Source organism: Corvus brachyrhynchos, unplaced genomic scaffold, assembly GCF_000691975.1.
Source record: "Corvus brachyrhynchos isolate BGI_N302 unplaced genomic scaffold, ASM69197v1 scaffold114, whole genome shotgun sequence".
NCBI classification, from domain to species: Eukaryota; Metazoa; Chordata; class Aves; order Passeriformes; family Corvidae; genus Corvus; species Corvus brachyrhynchos.
Genome location: NW_008238337.1, coordinates 5,879,700 through 5,901,729, shown reverse-complemented (window position 1 = coordinate 5,901,729; position 22,030 = coordinate 5,879,700). Strand labels below are relative to the sequence as shown.

General features: G+C 39.6%; 1 protein-coding gene across 1 annotated transcript in view; it reads right to left on the bottom strand.

Annotated features, from left to right (window-relative positions):
- The window catches only part of EP400 (E1A binding protein p400), a 56,835-nt gene that overhangs the window by 7,245 nt on the left and 27,560 nt on the right, over positions 1-22,030 (bottom strand). The window contains 33 exon segments of the mRNA XM_017734924.1: positions 1-129; positions 623-827; positions 1,423-1,532; positions 1,624-1,669; positions 2,691-2,770; positions 2,772-2,796; positions 3,378-3,456; positions 3,575-3,631; positions 4,134-4,270; positions 5,570-5,743; positions 6,261-6,499; positions 6,920-7,073; positions 7,186-7,230; positions 7,352-7,483; positions 8,477-8,560; positions 8,794-8,952; positions 9,234-9,377; positions 9,879-9,990; positions 10,463-10,659; positions 10,879-11,048; positions 11,148-11,350; positions 11,770-12,068; positions 12,754-12,845; positions 14,020-14,187; positions 15,012-15,176; positions 16,230-16,472; positions 16,993-17,147; positions 17,988-18,154; positions 19,093-19,279; positions 19,894-20,030; positions 20,422-20,596; positions 21,027-21,196; positions 21,553-21,689. The exon segment at positions 1-129 is cut by the window's left edge and continues 29 nt beyond it. Coding sequence (XP_017590413.1) covers positions 1-129; positions 623-827; positions 1,423-1,532; positions 1,624-1,669; positions 2,691-2,770; positions 2,772-2,796; positions 3,378-3,456; positions 3,575-3,631; positions 4,134-4,270; positions 5,570-5,743; positions 6,261-6,499; positions 6,920-7,073; positions 7,186-7,230; positions 7,352-7,483; positions 8,477-8,560; positions 8,794-8,952; positions 9,234-9,377; positions 9,879-9,990; positions 10,463-10,659; positions 10,879-11,048; positions 11,148-11,350; positions 11,770-12,068; positions 12,754-12,845; positions 14,020-14,187; positions 15,012-15,176; positions 16,230-16,472; positions 16,993-17,147; positions 17,988-18,154; positions 19,093-19,279; positions 19,894-20,030; positions 20,422-20,596; positions 21,027-21,196; positions 21,553-21,689 — 4,776 coding nt within the window.

Sequence of the window (22,030 nt, the reverse complement as noted above, 5' to 3'; positions counted from 1 at the left end):
GAGATTGGGCTTGTGCCTGAGCCTGGATCTGTGGGACCTGCACCTGAGCAGCCTGCTGCTGCTGTTGCCTCAGAAGCTGGAAGTGAGCAGGGGTGATGGTTTTGCCTGACAGCTGGACTGTTGGTGTAGCTATGAATAAAGAAAAGACAAAATGCTCAGAAGAAAACTTCAACATTCAGTTTAGTTCATTAATTTCACCTGAGAAGTCGAGCTGTTAAATGCTTATTTTTCTGCTTCAGCACACTTTGTGAATTTACTACATATAGGAACACATTATCATGAGCATGATGTAAAAGCAGAGTAGATCATAAAATACACAGGCCTTTCTTCACAATGGTTTTTAGTCAAGACAGTCAATTCTAATATTTTACTGCTAGATTGTTAATGATATTTTTAAATTGCAATGCCTACGGGCCAAGCTCTCTATTGCAACACTTCATCCAGAAATACAGGAGAAAAACGTAATCTGAGCACCAACAATAAAGCAAGTTAAAAATCATAGCCCCGTTTAACTGTGTTCCAGACTTCCAGTACTGTGGGGCTGCGGTGGTCAAACAACCTACAGGAATTCTGGGGCCCTTCATGCACTACCAGAAAAAGTCCCTAAACACAGGATCATTACCCGGTGTAACCTGGGTCACCAAAGACCTTGTCTGGGTCTGCACAGGCGTTAGGTTGGTGGTGACTACGGCTGAAGCTGTCACCGATGTCACGGCACGGACACCCTGGGTGGAGGCGATGGTCACCAGCTCGGTGGAGGCCGCCGGCGCTGCGGCTGCTCGGGGCTGGCTGTGAACCACCTGGGCAGTGGCGGTGCCTCCCGAAGTCTGCAAGAGAACACAGCCTTTACTGCTCCATTCCCGTGCTTTATACACAGCTATGGAACCTTCTAGCAATGGACTAAGCAATTTTATAAACAAACAGAAAAAATGCAAAAAGGCCCAAATCTGTCTAACACGTCCATTTGGATGCATCTTAAAATCAGTATGTGGTTAAATCTTTTTCCAACAGGCTGATTACCAAATCCTTCACTCCATTAGAGACATTTGGTTTTAGTGCCTTTCAATATTTTGCTTTATCATCCATAGTCTTAAACCATTAACATAATAATAAAGATCATAATTAATAAAGCACTAAACAGTTACAGGCTGAAAATGTTAATGACAATACATTGCTTTTAGCAGCACTTGCCTATAAACCATTTTTAACAATATCAAGCATTTTTTTCTGATAAACGATTCCAGTGTGTTCTGATGTTTTGGTAAGAGAGAGGGGTCTGATGAAGAACCCCATGATGCACATGAAATCTGCAAGAAACAGAATTTCTGACAACATGGAAAGCTGAAGAAGAAAACAGATATGCTGCTAAAACATGCAACCCAGATCAACCCAGGAACACAACTAGTGACAGGATCTACTCACAGTCAGCGTCCCAGGTATAACAGGTGAGGCCAGACGTTTATTGATGGGCTGGAAGGTGGCAGCAGGGACCCCAGCAACAGTGTTCACAATGACATTTCCACTCACTGTAGCTGAAAGCAAGAAAGAATTAAATGGGAGATTCTGAAAGTGAAAATCCCAATGTCCCATCACCTCCAATGCCCAATTATAAAGTGTCCTTACCAGTCTGGATGCTCGTCCCCGTCACTGCTGTTTTAATGGTGCCCGCCTAATTAGAAGACAATTAAGGTAACAGTTCAGAAAAACAATAAAAGGAAACTGAGCATTGTTTACTCTACCATGCTGTTTAACACAATGCTGTATTCCAGAAGTGACAAAATAGGAAAAATGCAGTGGAACACACAGATTTCTGCAGTTGTTCATTGACTCTACAAATCACAACAACTAATGTGTGCATCAACATTCTGCCTCAGTAACGAGCAATTGTAGACCAGCCAAGTGTGTGGTAAACACAGGTCACTGGACATCCCTGTTAGCAGAAGAAGGGAGCAATATCTTACTCTGGCACACCACAGACAACCACTCACACAGGAACATCCCTGAGCACTTCATACACAGCAATGCTGGTGAGTCAGAACACATCCTCTGTGTCTTTCTGCAAAAGCTGTTGTTCTCTTGCCCTTCATCAAGCAAAGGAAAACCACCACTGCCTTCACACATCACTATGCAAACTGGCTTGGCTCTAAATACAAAAGCCTCATACCAGTCATCAGATTCATTCAAACAGACTCTAGATTAAAGGAAGATATGAAAAATTTGCACAAATTTGCAGTAAAACCACCACAGTATTTCCTGTAGGACGCATCGTTTCATTTGCCTTGCAAAGGTTAACAAATCTTCGGTTTTTAAGCTCTGCGTAGTTCTTACAGCTACATTCTCTTTTATTCTCTGTATTCCGCAAGTTCTCTATAAAACACTTCTCATTGACTGTGTGAATCTATTCACTCAGACTTCACTAAAGTCTCAAGTGAAAAAGGAAAAATCATCTTTGCATGGTGTTTCTCCACCTCAGATTGCCAAGACCTGTTGCTACAATGGTGCAAACAGTCTTAATAAATCAGGAAACCAGGATATAGCATAACCAGGGAAAGAAAACAAGAAAAAAATACCTTTTATCTCACTATACTGACCTAAAATTCTCACTTTCCAGACGAAGCACGACACAAATACAGCACACACAGAAGAACTGAAGTTACTACATCAGAGGCACTGAGCTCTCCCTTTCTTACCAATACTGCTGTGTTGGCCACAGTAGTGACTGCAGTCTGCACCACTGCCTGTGGCTGCTGAACTACCTTTCGTCTGCTGCTGGGCCCTCTGCTGCTCCGCCAGCGCCTGCAAGGCAAGGAACACCTTCAGTCTTCAAGCATGGAACAAGCAAGATGTGGTTTTTTTAAAGCAAATTAAAGCAACAGACAAAACCTCTTTAATTCTGACCACAAAACCCCTTAAATTCTAACCAGAGACAGCCCACAAAGCCACCTTCACTCTCCAAGTCCACGTTACACAACCTGACTCATTTCAAACTACAAGCTTCAGTCATGGTTTTATGGCTTAGGGCATAGCACAACAAGCAACTTACCATCCACAAACAAGGATAAGTAGCTCTTTCTGAATAACATAAGAAATGAGGCTACAGAATGGTCAAGAATAAAACAAGATTTTTACATGTTTTAGTATCTTCTGCAAAAAGATGCTCCTCAGTGTTTAATGGGTTTGAGTGTTACAACAGACCCAAGGCAAGGTCCCACTTTGGGCCTTGGCTATCTAAACCCCTGTACATGAACCATGTGCAGCTGCTCATAACACCTACTGTACTGCCAAACTGCTCCCAGGAGGCAGTTTTGCTCATACCTCATCTGTTGCCTAATTTTGGAATTACTGCAGTCATTTGTGCAGCAGAGATGGGACCATACCTTCTTCTCTTTGGCAATGCGTTCTGCTCGGAGGGACGCGACTTGAATCGGAGGGAGGGGCTTATCATAGTTGATTCCACTAGAAACAGTAAGAAGACAAAACACACAATATTTAAAAATAACTGAAACCTAAAGAAAGGGGAAAAAAAGTTCACTTTTATGCAATTTATATATCCTTCAAGATGAGGAGTGCTCACCTTTCTGCAAGCACCGATGCATGCTTTGGATTCTTCTGGAAAGGATTCATGCCAAGTCTGAAATTGAGCAAAACTGTATTACTGGAGACAGAAAAACCTTCAAACCAATATTTAATTTCACATCTTTTAGCATATAACACTACAGTTTTGGTGAAGTTTTCATGATATTCCCATCAGTACTGGAGCCTGCACACAGACAGACATTTAAGAAAGAGAGTAAATATTAAGTAAATACAGAAAAACTGCAGGAAGATACATAGAAAAGAATGTACTACTAAACAGCAGACACCAAATTGTTTACAATTCAGGCAAATGAATATAAAGTAGATTAAAAAAAAAGCCCGAGTGCTGTTCTGCTCTTAATGACAAAGAGCAAATTCCTGCAGTGAGACCCAAACGCACAAAATACGGAGGTGTTTGCAATAACACAACACACAGAGAGAGATCAAGAACAGAGAAACAGAGTGTGGAATAATTCTGGGTTTTGAGAGCCATTCAGAACACAGTTTCCAGGAGATCCGTGGTGACAGGGAGATCAAACGATCCCAGGTAAACTTACAGAGGTTTGATAGGTGGACTTCTTTTCCCTGCAATCATTTTCATCATCTCAAAATGATTAGTATAAAGCTGTGTGTGGGTTGCACCCTCATCTTGAGCATAGATCTGATTGGTACGAAGTGGGCGACTGTTTTTAGTCTAAAAAAAGAAAACAAACCAACTTTCAATTGCAAACACACCCAAAAGGGCATTTTGTCTATGTTTAAACACAAGGCGCGCTCGTAGATTATTTAAAAACATACTCCAACATATCTATCACAGACTGGTTCCTGCCTCGTGTCACTGATAACTTACTGTCACACAAAACTCTATGGGAAATATATAAAGAAAGAGCAAAATAAGGAGCAGTTCTCACGGTCACACTGGCATCAGCACTTGGGGACGTACAAAATGGCAAACTCTAATTTGAAAAAGAATCTTTGCTTTAGTTTAGATTTTGCAAGTTTAATTCAGTACCCAAACCAAGAGCCCATTAGTTTACAGTTATGCGTAGCGCACACATAAGATAATAAAACCATCACTGCACTGCTCTCCCAACAAAGCTAGGTTAACATCCACACACCATGCCACTCTAACATTTGGCTTCTCCCAAGCAGAAACTGCCAGTCAGGGACAAACCTCCTTAGCAGTCAGAGAATGGGACTACAGCCAGAAGGTCTGGATTCTCCACCCAACTCTGTCACTAAATTGCTGTGTGGTTTGGAAGAAGGCGTTCACAGTCATGGAATTTGTTTTTGTTTCTGTAGCATCCTATCATCCTCATTTACTAAAAGGTGTTTCAGGCATCAATTTCACTATATATTTGTAATCCACTTAGACTCTAGCATGAAGTTCATTCTTACAGATCTTATGTACCATCAGGATAAGATACATGGTGGTTGTTTGGTGGAAAAATGCCAACTACAGTTTAAGTGAAATCACAAACTTCTTGCATGATCTAAAATTTATCTATCAAATCCAAAAGCTGAAGTCTGGTGTCAATCCACTGTATCAACAAAGAAAGGAAAAATAAATTTGGAATTTTAATTGATGTTTCAGAACTCAAGTAACACTCAACATGGATCTCATATGAATTATCTGCCCACCTCCATTGCTGCTAAATACCACAGTGTCTAGATTTGATTTTGAAAGAATACCAATGCACACCTTATAAATACTTTTTGTCTTCTTTTTAGGATTAGCTTCGTACATTAGCTGTAAAATAAGAAGGAAAGTTAGATGATCTTTTGTGGAAGATTTTGTTCAGGTGCTTTTTCTTTTCAAAGAAATCACATAAAATAAGTGGAAATCCTGATGAGAATAATTTAAAAAGTCTTTTAAAAGTTATTTATTTACACTGTTGAAACGTTTAACAAAAAACAAGTGATTATGGAGATAAGGAAAAAAAACTCTACAACTTAAGGTAAAAACAAGACGCATCATTCTACGTGAACTCACCTTTCCTTCTTCCCTTGGGATTATGACATTCTCGTATCTGTTGCGGCACTGCTTGGGCGAGCGATAGACTCTGCTGCAGGAGTTAACAACGTCACTAACCAGGTCCCAGTTGGGAGTGTGTGCTGGTGACACAACAGCAAGGTTTAAAGGAAGCTCCAGCAGCTGCTTCACTGCCTGCAACAGAGAAAGGTACAAAAGCTTCAGGTGACAAATCGTTGCCATCTTCCGAACCTTCCCTTACCTGCATGTGCCCACACACCATTACTACAGTAGGACAGCTCAGCGCTAAGGCTCTGTGTTCACCTACAGTCACAGAGAATAAACAAGCATAAGGTGCCATTATGCAGATTGATGTGCAGGGAAACACTTGGAGATTGGTATGAGAGGGACAGAGAGCTGCTATTCAAGTGCTGCTCTCCTCTCAAAGGTGGGAAGAACCTTAGCTGCATTATCCAGCGTCCAGCCAGCACAACTACTCTGAGTAATAGTAAGTGGTTTCTAAAACAACAGTTGGACTTAATCGTACATTTTGTAGTTTAGCCTTTAATTTCTCCTTAGAGGAACACAAATGACAGGCAATCTGTTCCAAGTTATGTCATCAAAATGCCATTATGAATTAGAAATAACCTTGAAGAGATAAAGTGCAGGAATAAAAACACAATGACAGCAGAAGCTGCAGCTATTATCTGACCTGCAGAAGTGCCCAGTCTTCGCTGATCAACCACTCTGGATTATCCTGTCCAGCTTCAGTGGCTGGTTTGACAAGAGTTGGCAAAGGCTTTGCAAACTGTGTCTGTTGTTTCAACAAGATGTTCTTCTTTTGCTCTTTGCCCTCTCGGCGCATTTTCAACATTCCTGGGGTTGCTCGATCAAAGAGAGAACGAGGTGGGATAACTGTCTCCCCATGACGTTGCTTCTTCTTTCTACCTGCTGCCAAGACAAAAAATAAAGCATTATTGGTGGACAGATACTACCATTCTTTGATTCCTCAGCTGCAAAATGCTCCTACGCTTACAGAGTACTCCCCCCTGCCTCTGAAAAGCACGGTCAGGAACTACACAGAGCCTGTTATAAAGTAAGACCAGTCCTGTCCTAACTCACAAAATGGAACGCCTGTTTTCTAAAACTGTCCTTTTAAGAACACTTTTATGTCTAAAAAGAAGACACACCCTAAGAAGTGGGCCTTGCAGCAACTCCACTGCTTCAAGGCCATGGTGAGACAAAAATTTTCATCTCTTCAAATCTGCCAATCCCATCTTTACTGGACCAGACATGTAGAAGGTATGAAAACCTCCAATTTTTTTAAACTATCAGCAATAAATCTCAGAACAGTTTTGAAGAAACACTCACCAGACGGATCTGTTTTGTGTCGTTTACGCTCCTTCCTGACGTACACTGGAGGCAATTTAGACTCTGGAATAGGGGTGGTATCATACATCAGGCACATAACAGAATCTATGTAGATATCATTGTCATCCTGAGGTGGAGTAGGAGGAGTCCAGAGCTGCACAGAACAAAATTTGTGATTACTGCAACGTTAACTCTCCACTGATCTTTATTTTAGGTTTCATAAAATAAAAAGCCTGTTTAGGCTGCCTGGTGCTACTTTTACTTACTGGCATAATTTCAGTTTGTCCATCTGGACCTTCATAGACATACTCCTACACAGCAAAAAGAGAACACAATTCAAATGATCCAACTGAAGTCTGAAAGGAACAGGTATTCTCAGAGTAACTGTTAAGAAATACACTGTTAAGAAAGACAAGACTAATCAGCAATTACTTTGTTGTACGCATCCTCCCGAGTGTAGGTTAGAAGTTCCTCTTCATCCTCCCAAAGCATTTTTTGCTCTCTTTCCTTTAACTCCTTCATATGCTGGACTTCCCAGGCTTTCTTTGCAGTTTTCAGTTCCATCTAGATGAAAGTCAGACTCCTTAGAAACTTTACACAGGAACATATAAATGCCTTGAACTTTGTCATTTTCAGGCACGGGAATCTTACAGCAATTTCTTAACAGATACTTTCACAATCATTTAGAAGATATTTCTTGGCCTTTGTTGAGGGTTTTTAAACCATCAATATAAAGCAATCAAAGAATTTCAGTTAAACTGATGCCTTTTCCTGGTCTTAAAATCAAGAGTCAAACATGGTTAGAAGGGAAAAAGGGATTTTACCTTGGTATTTATTTTAAGGATCTTTAGGTGCACACGTCCAGGTCAAATGCACCTCTATGCACACCACAATGCACAACCCCCAAATGATCTGGTATAACATTATAGGTTTTACTAATTAGCACATCTATCAAAAATTCCCCAATGAGAGCCTTGAATGAGTCCCCCTCCCCAAGGAACCTTCCCCTGGGTGGTTCTATCTTGGTTTACAGAATGTGTTCTGGAGAGGACCTTGGGGTCTGGGGCACACTAACCCTTAACTACAAAGCTTCTAAAATGTTTAGTCCCCTAGCTGAACAAACAAGTCCAAGGATGTAGGCAAAAAGCACTAAGAATACCGAAGTTGTAAAAAGGTATAACAGGGGTATAAAAGAAAAGGTAAAAAATCTTCATGGCATAAAAACAATGAAGACAACCAGAACACAAGCTCACTGAAATTAATGAAATTTTTTCCCTCGCTATCAATGGAGTACAACAAATATTTGCTGAGCTGGGCTGAAAGTAATTCCCATTTCATAAAAAAAGAAATTAAGAACTGACACCTGCTTAAACCAGAGAATCCCAAAATAATAAGCTCTCTGTAAGACATTATGCTGTTCACAAGGTATAGCAAGAAAAGATCACAGAAGTGCCTATAATATATTCCACATCACTGGAGAAACTTCCATTTCATATTGAAAATATAATAAAAGTTGTTCTGTGGCAGAATAACATGGAAAAGAAAGATTTGTTTTACCTCACTCAACCGTGGCTCATTGTCATCAAATGAACCGTGGAAGAGCTCCAGATAATTCAAAGCATACTTCTCAATTGGAGTCAGCTGAGGGCAGTATCAAAGTGAAAAAATGTTACTTTAAGGATAATAAAACAAGTGTTACATGAAGTATCAAAGCTCTCCTTAAGACTCATCTTAACATCTTAAATCAGGGGGAGATCTCCTGTCCATTTAATGGAATAGACAACAAAGTTGCTTTAAAGTCAAACTGCAAAGAAATTGAAACATTTGAACTAAACATTACTTTTTAGACAGATATTCAAGGGAAGATGTGGTACCTGATCCACGACAGCAACTAACTCCTGCAGCTGTGAGGGCTCTTCATTGTATTTTGTCTCGCAGAGCTCTGAGATTAAAGGTTCAATGCTTGACTCAGATCCTATTTCTTGAATGTGATCATTTGACTCCTCATCCTCTCGTTCAATGCTGTTGAGGGCCTTTCAGAAAGATACATTTTAAAAATAATTAAGAATTCAAAAATATGGAAAGAAACTCCATAAGGAGTTCACTGAAATGCCACACAAATGTCTGGACTAAGACTCTGCTGCAGCAAGAGAAATAGTCCCAGAAAGTATCAGCTTTGGGCTTTTGGGCTCTGACAAAAGAGCATAAAACTATCAGAAAAAGAGACAGAATTTACCCAAATAAAACAAGATCAGTCAGTTGTTTAATACTAACGTTGCACAGCTGTATTTTTAATGTATGTGTTAATCGTTACCTCTATGAATGGTCTTGCAACTTTAGGTGAAATATTTTCTGCTGGAGACGGCTCTTGAGAAAGTACCACAAATTCTTCTGCTTTCACTCTAAATCCAGAATCCTCCATAGGAGAATGAACCTCAAACAATTCCTGAATTGTTTGCTTGTTAAATAGAAGGAAAAAAGAGAAATACATTCAGTTACTGGGAGCATTCTACTTTTTTTTCTATATTGGGAGTGCCAGCTGGGATGGTCTGGCTTCACCAGTGGAGTCACTGCCTCGTGCATCTTCAGAGCAGCAACTGAGAGCCTATCTCTCTAAATACACAAACTTCTTATTTCACATTTTTAAAGCTATTGAGACCTTCATCCTTGCAAACACTGCAAAATTTTGCAGCAGGGTGAAGAAATCACAATATCTTAAGTCATGGGTGATATCTGTGCATCACTATGCAAATAACAGAACAAAACAGATGGATGGTATTTTAGAGAATGTGGCCCCAACACTGAGAGTTCAAGCAATCATGAAATCCAATATGTTTCCTTATTAATTCTAGCCCAGACAGACTTCTACTAAACTGCTTCTAAACACTCCAACACAGATGCTTGAATTTATTAAACATTGAGACATGCGTGTTTCAATGCATTCTGAATATTAACTTACCTGTGTTAAAAAGGCCATTGAATAGTCATTTCCCTGAGCAGCTACTTCTCTGATCAAGTCCTTTGTGCCATTTTTCAAAAGTTTCTCTTCTACAGAATTACCACTGACAAGCCTAAAAAAAACGAAAAAAAAAGAGAAATCTGGTAAGTCATTTCCAAAACAGCTTTCAGAAACAAAAAGATAAATTGTCCGTAGAGAATAACACTATACTCTTAAAATGTGATAATTTCTGGGAGTTTTTTTAGTTATGGTGCAGGCCCAGAAAAACAACACACTACCACCGCTACTGTAGGGCTTTCTTTTAATAATTTATGTTAATTAAAAAAAAAATCAACAACATAAAGGAAAAGTTATAGAATTCCATGTAGGCTAACAGACAAAACCCATGCAGGTATGATTCATTCATTACACTTGGTGTTAAACCCCCCCCACTTTTTCACAGGATATCCTGGCAACTTTTTTTATTGAAGGGAGGTGATTTTCAGCACTGTTTCCACTTTATTCCAGGTCATACAGGGCAGCACTGTCTGAAATAACCTTACATTAAAACATGTTAAAGAGCAGACACTGACTGTCACCATCACCTGTATATATGGATATCTTTACATCTCCCAATTCTGTCACACCATTCCTGAGCTTTTGCATCCATCACTGGGTTCAGATCATTGTCATAGAACACAACAGTGTCTGCCTCGACAAGATTGACTCCCGTGGAACGGCTGTGAGAGGAAAGGATGGCACAGAAAATGCGCTTGTCTCTGTTGAAAATTTTCATCAGCTCCTACATGAACAGAATAAAGCAAGGACTAAATAAACCACACACCAAAATAAAATGCCAAACCAAATTCACTACAGCCTAATAAAAAAACCCAGATAAAAACAAGTCAAGTGTTTCAAACTGAGTACAAAACGAGGCAAATTTCCTTTCCCTGTTGTAGTGTATAAAAGCCTTGGCAGCACATACTGCTATACCAGTGGGCAGCTGGTAGGGCACACTTACCTGCCGTTGCTCCTGGTTGGCATATTCATCAATCCTCACAAATGTGAGGAAATGGAAATTCAGGAACAACTCCAGTATGTCCAGCATCAGAATCATCTGTGACAAAATCAGCACACGGCGCCCTTCAGATTTCAACTTCTGAAGCAAGACAGCGAGAGCTTCTAATTTTCCTGTAATTCAAACAGAAAAACCAATAAAGAGTTTTATACAGAAATTCCATTCATGTGACACAAGAAATTACAGAAATATTGTCAGCAAATGTCCTTTACCTGAGTCATACTGCACCAGCCGGAGGTCAGGGAACTGCAGCAAGTGAGGAGTTGTCAGCTGTTGCAACTGATGCAAGTGTGGAGCTGCCTTCTGCCTTAGGCTTTGCTTAAGGAGTTTCAGTCTGTGACTGTATGAAGGGGGAGGATTTGCTACATACAAACATGGGGGAGCAGCAACTGCAGCTGGCAACACAAAGAGAGCCCTGTGAAAAGCATCAAAACAAGGAATTCCAATTTAAAAGCAACACATAAATTGATTATCAATAATCATAGGCATAGCAATAAAAGTCAGTCTTGGCTAAACTAGCTTCTCTCTGTATCTCTGGGTCTTAACTCTTGTTAGTTGGGTCCAAGAGGTACCTGTTCAAGTAAATCCAAAGCATAAAAATGTAAGCCTAAGTATGGTCAGCTGAATTTGGGCTTGAAATTAGGAAAGAGACCCTGAAAACATTTCTTATAAAGATGCAAAGGAAACAGAAGTGGCTTCTTTTTTACTTTCATGCTGCATGTCGTTTACTGCTAAATAAACCAGTCTAAACCAAATAAGCTCATCGAGAGAAACTTAAGCCTTTTTGAAAGGTGTTTTCGAAATAACCAGATGCCAGGCAGAGTCACACATTACCTGTTAACAAGATCCTTTACAGATTCCTGTTGCTGAACCAAACCCAGGATCATTTCCCGCAAGGGGTTACTTGGGCCTCCAGAGGCACTTGAGGAAAGGCAGCAGTTGACAAAGCCAGCCCACCTCCAGCTGTTGCCTTCACTGGAAGGCAGCTGGGAGGCCTTCCTGTCTCCAGCCAGAGAGCAAACACTCAGCACGTCCCGGCCGTACATCGGGGCCCGCCAGCAGCGGCGCTCGTTGCCGGAGAAGATCCTGTCCAGGCGCTCCTTCAAGAGCCGGTTCTTCTCCTCATATGTCTCCTTTGCCAAGAAAAGGTGAATAAAAACCACATTTGCTGCTCATCACAATAAATGAGGGGTTTGAGGTTCTTTAGAATGAAACTATCAGGATCAGAGTATAGATCCTCAAGTAGAACTGCTACTTAGGCCAATTACTAAAGGCATAAATTTCTGATAAAATCTAAAGACTACAGCTGAATTCAATTCAGATTGAAGAGTCAATTCTACCTTAGTTTAGTATCTTCTTGCTTTTTAAAAGTACATTTTCATAGCTTTTGATATATTCTTGATGTTTCCCTATGCTTTGTAAGTTGCTTGAGTATCTTTTCTAAAAACTTGTTAAGATTAGAAATCTATAGAAATTTGCCCAATTTGCCATTGTGTTCAAAACACAAAAAAGAACTTATGATTTCTTTATTTATGCATCCCTACACAATTAAAATATGTAACAGTTACAAGAACCTGTCTATCACAGCACAAGAAAGCTGTCAGCTGCTTTTATACACCAGAATTTATTTTATCTATGGATAAATGCATCAGCTCTGTCAACCTGAAACATGGACAGAAGTTGGGCTATTTACCTCTTCTGTAATCATCAAAGTTTTTAATTGATTCCAGCTTTGCAAATTATAGCTTCCAACTATGACGTGGACTTACAATTGATTCGGAAAGGTTGTGCTCCCACAAGAAAATAAAAATTGAGTACCTGTGACTGTCCATGCAAAGGTGCTGGTTTTAACACTGCTCCCATGTCACCAGATGGCAAGTTAGTCACTGTAGCTCTACCTGGAATACAAACTGAGGATAAACCTTGTGTTTATATATTTATTCTTCTGAAAATTGCTCTCATTTATTATTTTCAATAAGTAGACATTTCATAGCTGTAACACATCACTGTTGCAGACAAATTTTTAGTCTGAATGTCCATTGGGTATTGTAAATTTGTACTTTGTTACACACCACATCTCTGACAGATATTTACACTAACTGTTCTCACAAAAATCCAAGATAGATCAAAGGAATTTTACTTTGCTTTGTACAAAGCAAAGTGCTGTGCTGCATTTGTACTTTATTCAAAATTCCATGTACAGTGCAATACATGTTAACATTTAGAAAATGTTAATATGAGCACAATAGAAAATAGAAAACGTTCCAATTCAGGAAAAGATTGTTTTAACTTATCTTAAGCAAATCATCTCAGATTTTTCAGAAAACACATCAATTCAGTGTTATCTACAAATTGGTGAAATCATATGATGGAATCTCAGTAGCATTCTTGTGAATTCAACTGTTAGCAGGTATTTTCCCAGACAGTTAACTACACTGTAAGAACATCACACCATTTTGAAGGAATGGTTTATATCCCAAGAAAATTACAGCAGATGGCCTTTTTCAGGGAATGAACTCCAAGTGTTATATTTACCTTCATTTAATAATCTGCTGTTTTGTTGTAAATGCATTAATTTTTCTATTATTTTTGATCAATATCTTGGTTGTGTTTTTAAGCAAGGAACTGACCACATTTACAGCAAGGCACCAAATACCCAAGCAACATTCACAGAGAGAAACGGAAAACTGCAGCTTGATCAGCTGGAGAAGTGAAAGAAATTAGATAAAATCAGAGTGGGAAAATGGAGAGCATTACTGGACATTCTCTGCCAGTATAAAAAATAATCACCCTTGATTTTTCCTTGCAAAAATTAACGAAGTATTTCAAATTTACTTCTTCCCACAAAAATTTAACCAAAGGCGAAACTAGCAAAAAATCCCCCTATAATTAAGTTACATGCTCTCCAAGTTTGTACTAAAAATTTTCTTAAAATTTTAGCACACATTGAGTACAAACTGGAAGAATTTGCCTCATAGTTTACCCACTTCTGAACTCAAGTTACAGAATTCTGAGTTATATATGAATGTGATTTTAGCAATTGAATATTTAGACAGAGACATTTCTTCAGGCTGGAAAACCCACCTTGCTGTGTGACTGCAGTGGAAGTTGGGACACCTGCCTGGTGCTGGTTTCCTAAAGCATTCAGGGCGTTCTGCACAGTTCCTGCTTGGGAAACCGTCTGCATGACCACGGGGCCCTGAGGCCTCAGGTACTGCTGCCCAGGGGCTGACACAATCTGAAGGACACTTCCTGCAGTGGAGGATTTTAAACCACATTAGGGTGGAGAGAGTGGGAAAGAATTCATGTTTTCTAGCAGAATCTATTACCATTGCAAACAGATCATTACTACTTCAAACTATGTTAAAGTTTACCAGACACGTTCATTACACCAATCTGCTAAAAAGGAGGGAAACACCCAAGTATTCACAGCTGAAGAGGAGTTTCATGTCATAGGGGTATCATTCTAATCTAGGTATTTATACAGAATTTGGACAAAATCCAATCAAACAAAAAATCTTCACTTAACAGTCCCTCTATTTATGTTGTTGGCCACAGAGAATCAAGATATGCAGATTCTCCTAAATTTGGCAATACACACCAACAGCAAGGAAGATTTGAGAACAAAATATATTGTTGGTAGAGCATTCAGCTCAGGGCAATAGTTGGGTCAAAATTCAGAAGCACGCCAAACTTTAAGTATTATTTACACAATTTCAGAACAAACCAAGAATGTTCTCAGTTTTGTCTGTTTCTGCTCAGCAGGGAGTTCATATCAAATAATGCCTCACCTTACTTTAGCTGTACTGCACGGGTGTGAAAACAGATCAAATAGTAACATTTTTGAAATACAATACAGAAAAAGGAAGTAACCATGTCTTCCATTTGATAGGCATTTATCTTCAAACCAGAGCTACCCTGACACCCCTGTCTCACGCAGAAAATAGGAAGAGCAGGGCAGTATAACCACTGGAGATGGAATAATCTCCACAACATACAGCAACAAGGAACGTGGTGTCCATATCAAAACATGAGCATTCTGAATAATGGCAAACTGCCTGTGTTGAAATAAGTACCTTGTAGCTGCAGGGGCTGCCCTGCAGTGAGCTGGCGGAGTTGACTGTGTGATAAAGTGAACTTGTTCCCTTGGAACTGCAAAGTCACTGGGGTCTCTGGCTGAGCGATCCTGCCTTGTGCTCCTGCTATAGAAGCCAGCTGGGCTATTTTTACTACCTCACCACCTGTTAAGGAGGGAAACAGGCATTAAAAAAAAATCAAAGTGGTAGGCAAGTTTTCAATATTCACAATTCTACATTTTGGTTAGTAAACTGGTGCTGAAGCGCCTTCCATGCATAATTATACTTAGTGCATCAAAAGTGTCATATAAAAGTTAAGCAGGTATTGCTTTCTATATTTGTTGGACAAACTGGAAAGAAGCTGATTGTTTAAAGGGTAAGAACATCAACATTTTAGAAATTACCACTTTCATTAGCAAAAAAGTTAAGAGCTACCTGAAAACTCATGTGACACTTTGTAACAGAACAAGTATAGACATTAAAGTGATTTTCACTGCCTTTTCAAGAGCATGAAGGAAGCTTCAAGGAAGAAATTAAAATATTCGTATGTGTGGCACAGTCAATACACATCTGAAATTTGCTGATGAAACATGATTTATATCAAGCAATCTGCATTTAGACAAACCAAAAAGCTTCAAAGTGGCAAGCACCAAGCTTTTTGTGATTTAAATGCAGAAATGTTAGAGGCATTTCAGCATTAAGTTTTACGGTACTGAAAAAATATTGGTGTCAAAATTCAGCTTTTGTAAAGGCAGTGCATTACCCCAGAGATAAAATTAATACATCAGTGCTCAGTACTCTCTACACATGCTAATAGGCAGTGCACATACAACCTTAAAGCAAAGCCTCATCGCTTTTCTCTGCCTAACAGTGGCGACGCTCCTCTCTGCCAGAGAGGCCTTTAGCAGATGGATTAGTGTTTAACATGAAAGGAATAATTAGGAGAGAGCTAAAACATTTGGTCTGAAGGAAGTCTTGCCAGCAGAAGAAACATGCAGAAATAGGAGATTAAGTTGACACCGCTAATGTATGTCCACAGCAATTCTATTGTTTCTTATCCAATTTTCGATTTTCCTTGGTCATAAGCAACATACTGAGCAAGGCTAATCAGAAGAGTGAAAAAAAAACAACGATTCTGTACACATTTTAGGGTGCCTAGTAACTTAACCTCATTGTAGTACAAAGGTGGGAGAAACCTTGAAAGGGGAGGCCACTTACTAGGCAACCGTGCCTGGGCCTGAGAGGTCAGTACGAGCCTCTGAGGCAGCACACTCTGTTGGATGGTGTGCGGGGGGGGCTGTGGCTGTGGCTGGGGCTGGCCCGGCTGCGGGGCCGGCGCAGAGGTCTGGCCCCGCGGTTTCACAGGGTTGGCTGCGCTAGTTGCTGTGGTGAAGGTCACTGCGGGCTGGTGTCTTGGAGCACTGGTGGAAGCCTGAGTTGTCTGAAACTGTGCTGCTGCAGCTGCAATCAATAAGGGTTGTTTGTGCAAGCTGTTAGAGGTTTTAACTCCGCTCTTTTAAACAACCTGCATTAAAAAGAAACCTTCCAACAGGATAATCAAATGGCTACAAGAACGGCTTTGTCCTTACAGACTGGGATTGCTAGCCACACCTCTAACTCCATCCTATTTTTACAACATTATCTACTTGGAAAGCATTGTTTAAAGGCTAAATAAATACAGAGAAGCACTGTACAATCCCATCTTTGACAGAACATTACACGTCTTCAGGATTTAAATACCAACTGTGGCATATTTACTCCATATGCTAACAGGTTACACAAAGTTTAGTTCTGCATTACACTGGCAGATCATACTGTAGAAACTAGTGGGGAATTTTACTGGCAATTAGTCTGTTGGTATTTTTAAGCCATTAGTATTCTAGACCATTAAGCTAGAGGGAAAAGGAGTGCTATTAAACAGACTAATTTGTATCTGTCTATGCAGAGGTGCAGGTGACCAAGGTGGCACTGAGTCCCTTACCTTGATTTGAAGACACCGTAGCTATGGGGGACCTGCCTCGCACTTGTCCCTGCTGAGTCACCGTCGCCGTGGTCACCGTTCGTTGGACTTGAGTGCTTGGGAAAACTACAGTCCTGCCCTCGGGCTTCTGACCATACTGAACGGGCTGGAACAACCTGACAAGAACAGGAAAAGTCAAAGGCTATAGGAAGATCATAGCTTGGCCTTTAGAAACAACCTCTGTCACCCAAGGAACATATAAACTGATCATGTCAGATGCTAATCTCTTTCTTGCAGATGGCTGAAGCTGGCAAGACTCATCACTTCACAAACTTCCTGAGTAAACATTGTAGAAAGTGATTTTGCTAAATCCAAGAAAGAAAACTTTCATTGCCATACACCCAATTTAATGCAGGATGCTTCACGATTACAACAAACACCTTAAAGAGGCTTAGGTCAGTATCTGGAAAAAGATACTGAAGATAGCTGAAAAAAAGGGCTCCCATATAATCTCCAGAGAGACATCAATATGCTGCAGGTCATCAGGCAGCTCTCTTGCATTAGATAAACAGTTCCACATTACTTTGAGAACACTTTACTAGGAGAGAAATACTTTGAAAAAATTTACTGTTATAAAACTTCGTATGTCTCTTACATAACAGTGAGACCACAGCTGACACTGTAGGCCCAACTAAGTCTTGAATTATCCTCACGTTAATTTTGCAAAACAACACTCCATTGCCATAAACAAGATCCAAGAACAAAGCTCATCTGCTGGTGCAGTAAGGACTATGGGAAATCCATTAACAAACTTCAAATGGAACTCCATGCCTCAAAAAACAAAAATTCTTGCTTTCAGAGGTAAACAAGAAAGCAAGAGAATAATTAAATGCAAAGGTAAGCCTGAGCTTTTGTGTAAATCACATTAGCAGAGATGCAGAGAGAACTCAGTAAAGATTGCAAGAGAATCACGTTTTGCTGCTGTAATTCTAGCTAAGGAGTGCAGGTGCACATACCTGCTTGGTTTGAGCTTCACTGGGTTGGGCCTCGCCGGTGGTGGAGGGGAGCTGTAGATTTCTTCAATCAACTTTCTAGTAACTTTTTGTTTTGGCAACATTTGTGCTTCGTAATGAGTCATTTTGTCTTCCATTCCAATGAGATCAAAAAGAGACAGGTCCGATTCCTGGGGATTTCAGAAAATTAAGTTTGTTTTATGTGATGACCCAAACAGTTAAGTCCTCTTTATGTTCGATGTTGAATTAAATTGATATATATTTACTTTTTAACTTGAAATAGTTTAAGTTTAAGAAATAAACTATTAATTATTAGTCAAAACTGTCTAGAAAAGTTGGAAATAAATCTTAAACTGACAGTCCCATTTTAAGCATTAGAAGAAAAAGAGCTGACATCACTAGCCACTTATGGAAATCAAAGCAAGGCACACTTAACAATTCTTCATATATCGTAGTTTCCAAACAATTAAATAGAACTATTTGAAGGTTAACTATCAAGCTTAAATGCCAAATTGTAATTTAGGAGTAGAAAAATATAAAGGATGGAAATAAAATGAAACAAAAACTTCAGCTGCTCCATTACTCACACTCCTTTTAATTATATTTTTTTAATCATCTCAAGGAGTGCGATTGCTTGTTTAACAATAACAGAAATAATGGTACTTCAAATGGATTGACAGAAGGGTACTAATTAGTCACTTTAACAGAATGTTCACTCTTAGGTGAAAAAGAGTAAATCTTGCTTTCCTTCAGCTACTGAAAGCAAAAAGAAAATTGCAGAATGCCATAAATAAGCACAGCGCTACCCAGAGTGACTTCAGTGTTGGAAAATTCCTGAAAACATGAGCATGATGAAAGCAAAGCTAATTTCCCTTTGACCAAGTAGTTCATGAAAAATTACTGTTTACAAACCACTTGAAAAGTTCAAACCACTATGACAAAAAAAAGAAAGAGATGCAGCAAGAACACACTTGGTAGGCACAGTTATGGAAGAGGGAATTCCTTCTATTTATAAACCTCAGGTAGACTTACGACATATAAGAAAACAATAGTAAGTACTGAAATTCTGTCAGGGCACTAAGAGGGGAAAAAAACATTTTCTACCAACCTTCCAAATATCCCTTTCCAGGGCTCGCAGCACCAGAGAGGCTGTTCTGTATTCCAGTGTTTCTGATACGTAAGAGGAGCTTGAAAGTCGGGGGTTTATCAGATCAGGGTGGTTACAAATCCGCTGCAGCTGCATCAGGACGTGCAGGACACTGATGAAGTGTCCACTTTTGAGGGCTTCCTGGGTTCTACCAAATAAATTATACAGAAAGAAGCTGATTTATGTGCAGCTTATATGGAAATGTCCCTAAATCAGCAAGGTGAGAATGAGCAATGCAGTATGTTATGCAAAAGTCTTAAAACAAGTTTAGATTTCACCAAGGGTTTCTGCAGTATTTTAAGCAGCACTGTACCAAAAGTAAATTTGGAAAAGTGGAACTTAAAGACCTAGGTCTGCCTTACAATCAAATACAGCCTATCCAGCTCCCTTGTCCTCTCCCTCCTTTGTTTCTGTTTCACCCCTGCACCTGTCAATTACCACTGACAGGGGGGTGGTGAGGAAAAACTCTGGGTTTTAAAAAAATGAAGAACTACTCATTAGAGACAAATGTTAAAACAGTGCAGCAGCAGACCTGACCATCATAACTCAATTCTTAGGTTCCAGAGGTAAATGCATGTTTTCCACAAGGCCATAGCATCACCTGCTGTAATTCTAGTCTATAAGGCAATCACATTCTATTCATGGGCCATAATGGAAAATTTCAGAGAAACACTAAAACACTTCCCACCATGACAATCATTTATTTACTTGCCTAAGCACTAAAAGTGACAGCATTTTACATTTACTGTTTTAAGCCCTTACCCTGGTTGTAATATGACATCCTCATACATAGCTTTTTGTCGACTAGACAGACGGCACTTCAGCACGTGCTCGTATTTCTTTGTGAGCTGCTTTTCAACATCTCTCTTTGATCTCCGCAAAATAAACGGTTGAATCATCTGAAACGTTTCAGAATTGAGAGGAAAAGAATTCTCACTTCAAAGAGTTTACAACAGGAAGCTAAACCTATTCACACCGAACAGATTTGATGTGATAAACTGCATATGCTATATATAATCATACTGCTATGCACACAGTTGTATAGACATTAATTTGTTCTTTAATTTCTGCATATCATGCTTCAAAATCTGAGCCCTGTATTATTTTTTTTAAAAATCTCCTGACTCTTCTGGTAGCAGAACCCCCTGCTGTCAGCAGGATTTTCTGTCTAAACTGATAAAAGTGTTAAGAAAGGACACAAATTCTGATCTGAAACACGTATTTTTATTCCCCCTCTCCTCAACAGCAGTACTTCTGCAGTAGGACACATGAGAAAAAATGACAACATACTCTGTGCAACCTGATGACCAGTTTATGGCAATAATCCTGGTTCTCCTCATTAGGTGCTTTTACTGGAAAATCCAGGTAAGGTCTGGAGATTCCCGGAATCAAAAAATGTACCATGGTCCACAGCTCCATCAATGTGTTATGCAAAGGAGTGTCTATCAGAAGCAACCGATGCTGGCTGTGAACAAAAGAGGACTTTTAATTGACTGATTACTACGCCTTTATGTTTGTCAGATACACAGAAGAATCATGTAGATATACTTAAATTAAACCTAGGATAAAGTATCTTTTCAACCTTGAATATACCACCAAACTAGCTGCTTCATCACAGAGTATCAGAACATCAGGGGATCTGTTTGGGAGCACAGAATACCAGCAAAGAAGAATTACAGTGTTATGATAGCGGAAACAAAAAGAACTCAAGCATTTCTCTGAATCCTGAAGGTTTCAAATAAAGTTATCTCTCTATAGGTGCACGTTACTCAGGAATTTGGGCAGGCCAAGTCAAAAGAGGTTTTTTTTAATCAGTTTTCTTTTAAGAAGGGAACTGTGTCACATGAGAAGAGAAAAACCCACTCCCAGCAGGAAATCAATTCTCTGCTCTGTACCTGCGAAGACTGAAAAGTGCCTCCCAGTGCTTCTCAGTCATATTCTTTATTTGTTGCATCTCATCTACTATTAAGTATTTCCATCGCATTTTCATAAATGCTGTGTGGCCTTTGAACAGCTGCTTGTAGGAAGTGATACACACATTGAAGCTGTTGGGTTCCATCCATTCCTATGGAAAAGGAAAGAAAGGATGAGACAGAAAAGTTAAGGCAAAACTCTCAAATATCTTACAACCAGCTACTTCTTCATTAAAAAAGACACTATGACCCAACACATTCTAAAAGTAAGTCTTGGTCTTTGAATTTTTGTCAGTTCAGAAAGCAGGTGAAGTATTGCAAGTATTGCTCAATGCTAAAGGGTTCAAAAAATGCCTTTGAAAATCTAGAACCATTAGGTGTGAATCTCTTTGTAAACCAACATGAAGTGTGTTAAAACTCCTCATATCACATCACCATGGAAGGAACATAGAGATAAATACAGGCTAAAGGTCTTAGGCAACAGCGTAAGAGTTGCAGAATACAGCACCTGTCTTTTTGCCCTAAGTTCTCTTTGGCTCCCAAAGTAGAGAAGTATTTTCAACCCTGGGCACCAGCGTTTCAATTCCAGTTCCCATTTCAATATGTTACAGCTCCGGACAACAACAAGGTGAGGGCCCCAGTTCCCTACAGAAGGGGAAACACAGCAGTTAACACTGGAAAGAGACTCTTTACAATGCATGTGCCTTATATTCTCCCTTGATTTTTGAAGTGCATAGCACTAAATTAATCATTGAAAATGAGATCCAATAACAACAAACAGAGGTATTCTAATGACTAATCTGCTCCTGGTCATTAAAGAATTTGTAAGGCTTTTTCTATTCTAATAAGAATTCACAAGTATTCAGAAGAATCTCTAGGGGGTAACAGATTGATCAGACACTATACTTGACTAGATGGCACCCCTATGTCACAAAGTATGAGAAAGTTATTCTGACATAATCTTACTCCCATCATTAACTAAAGCC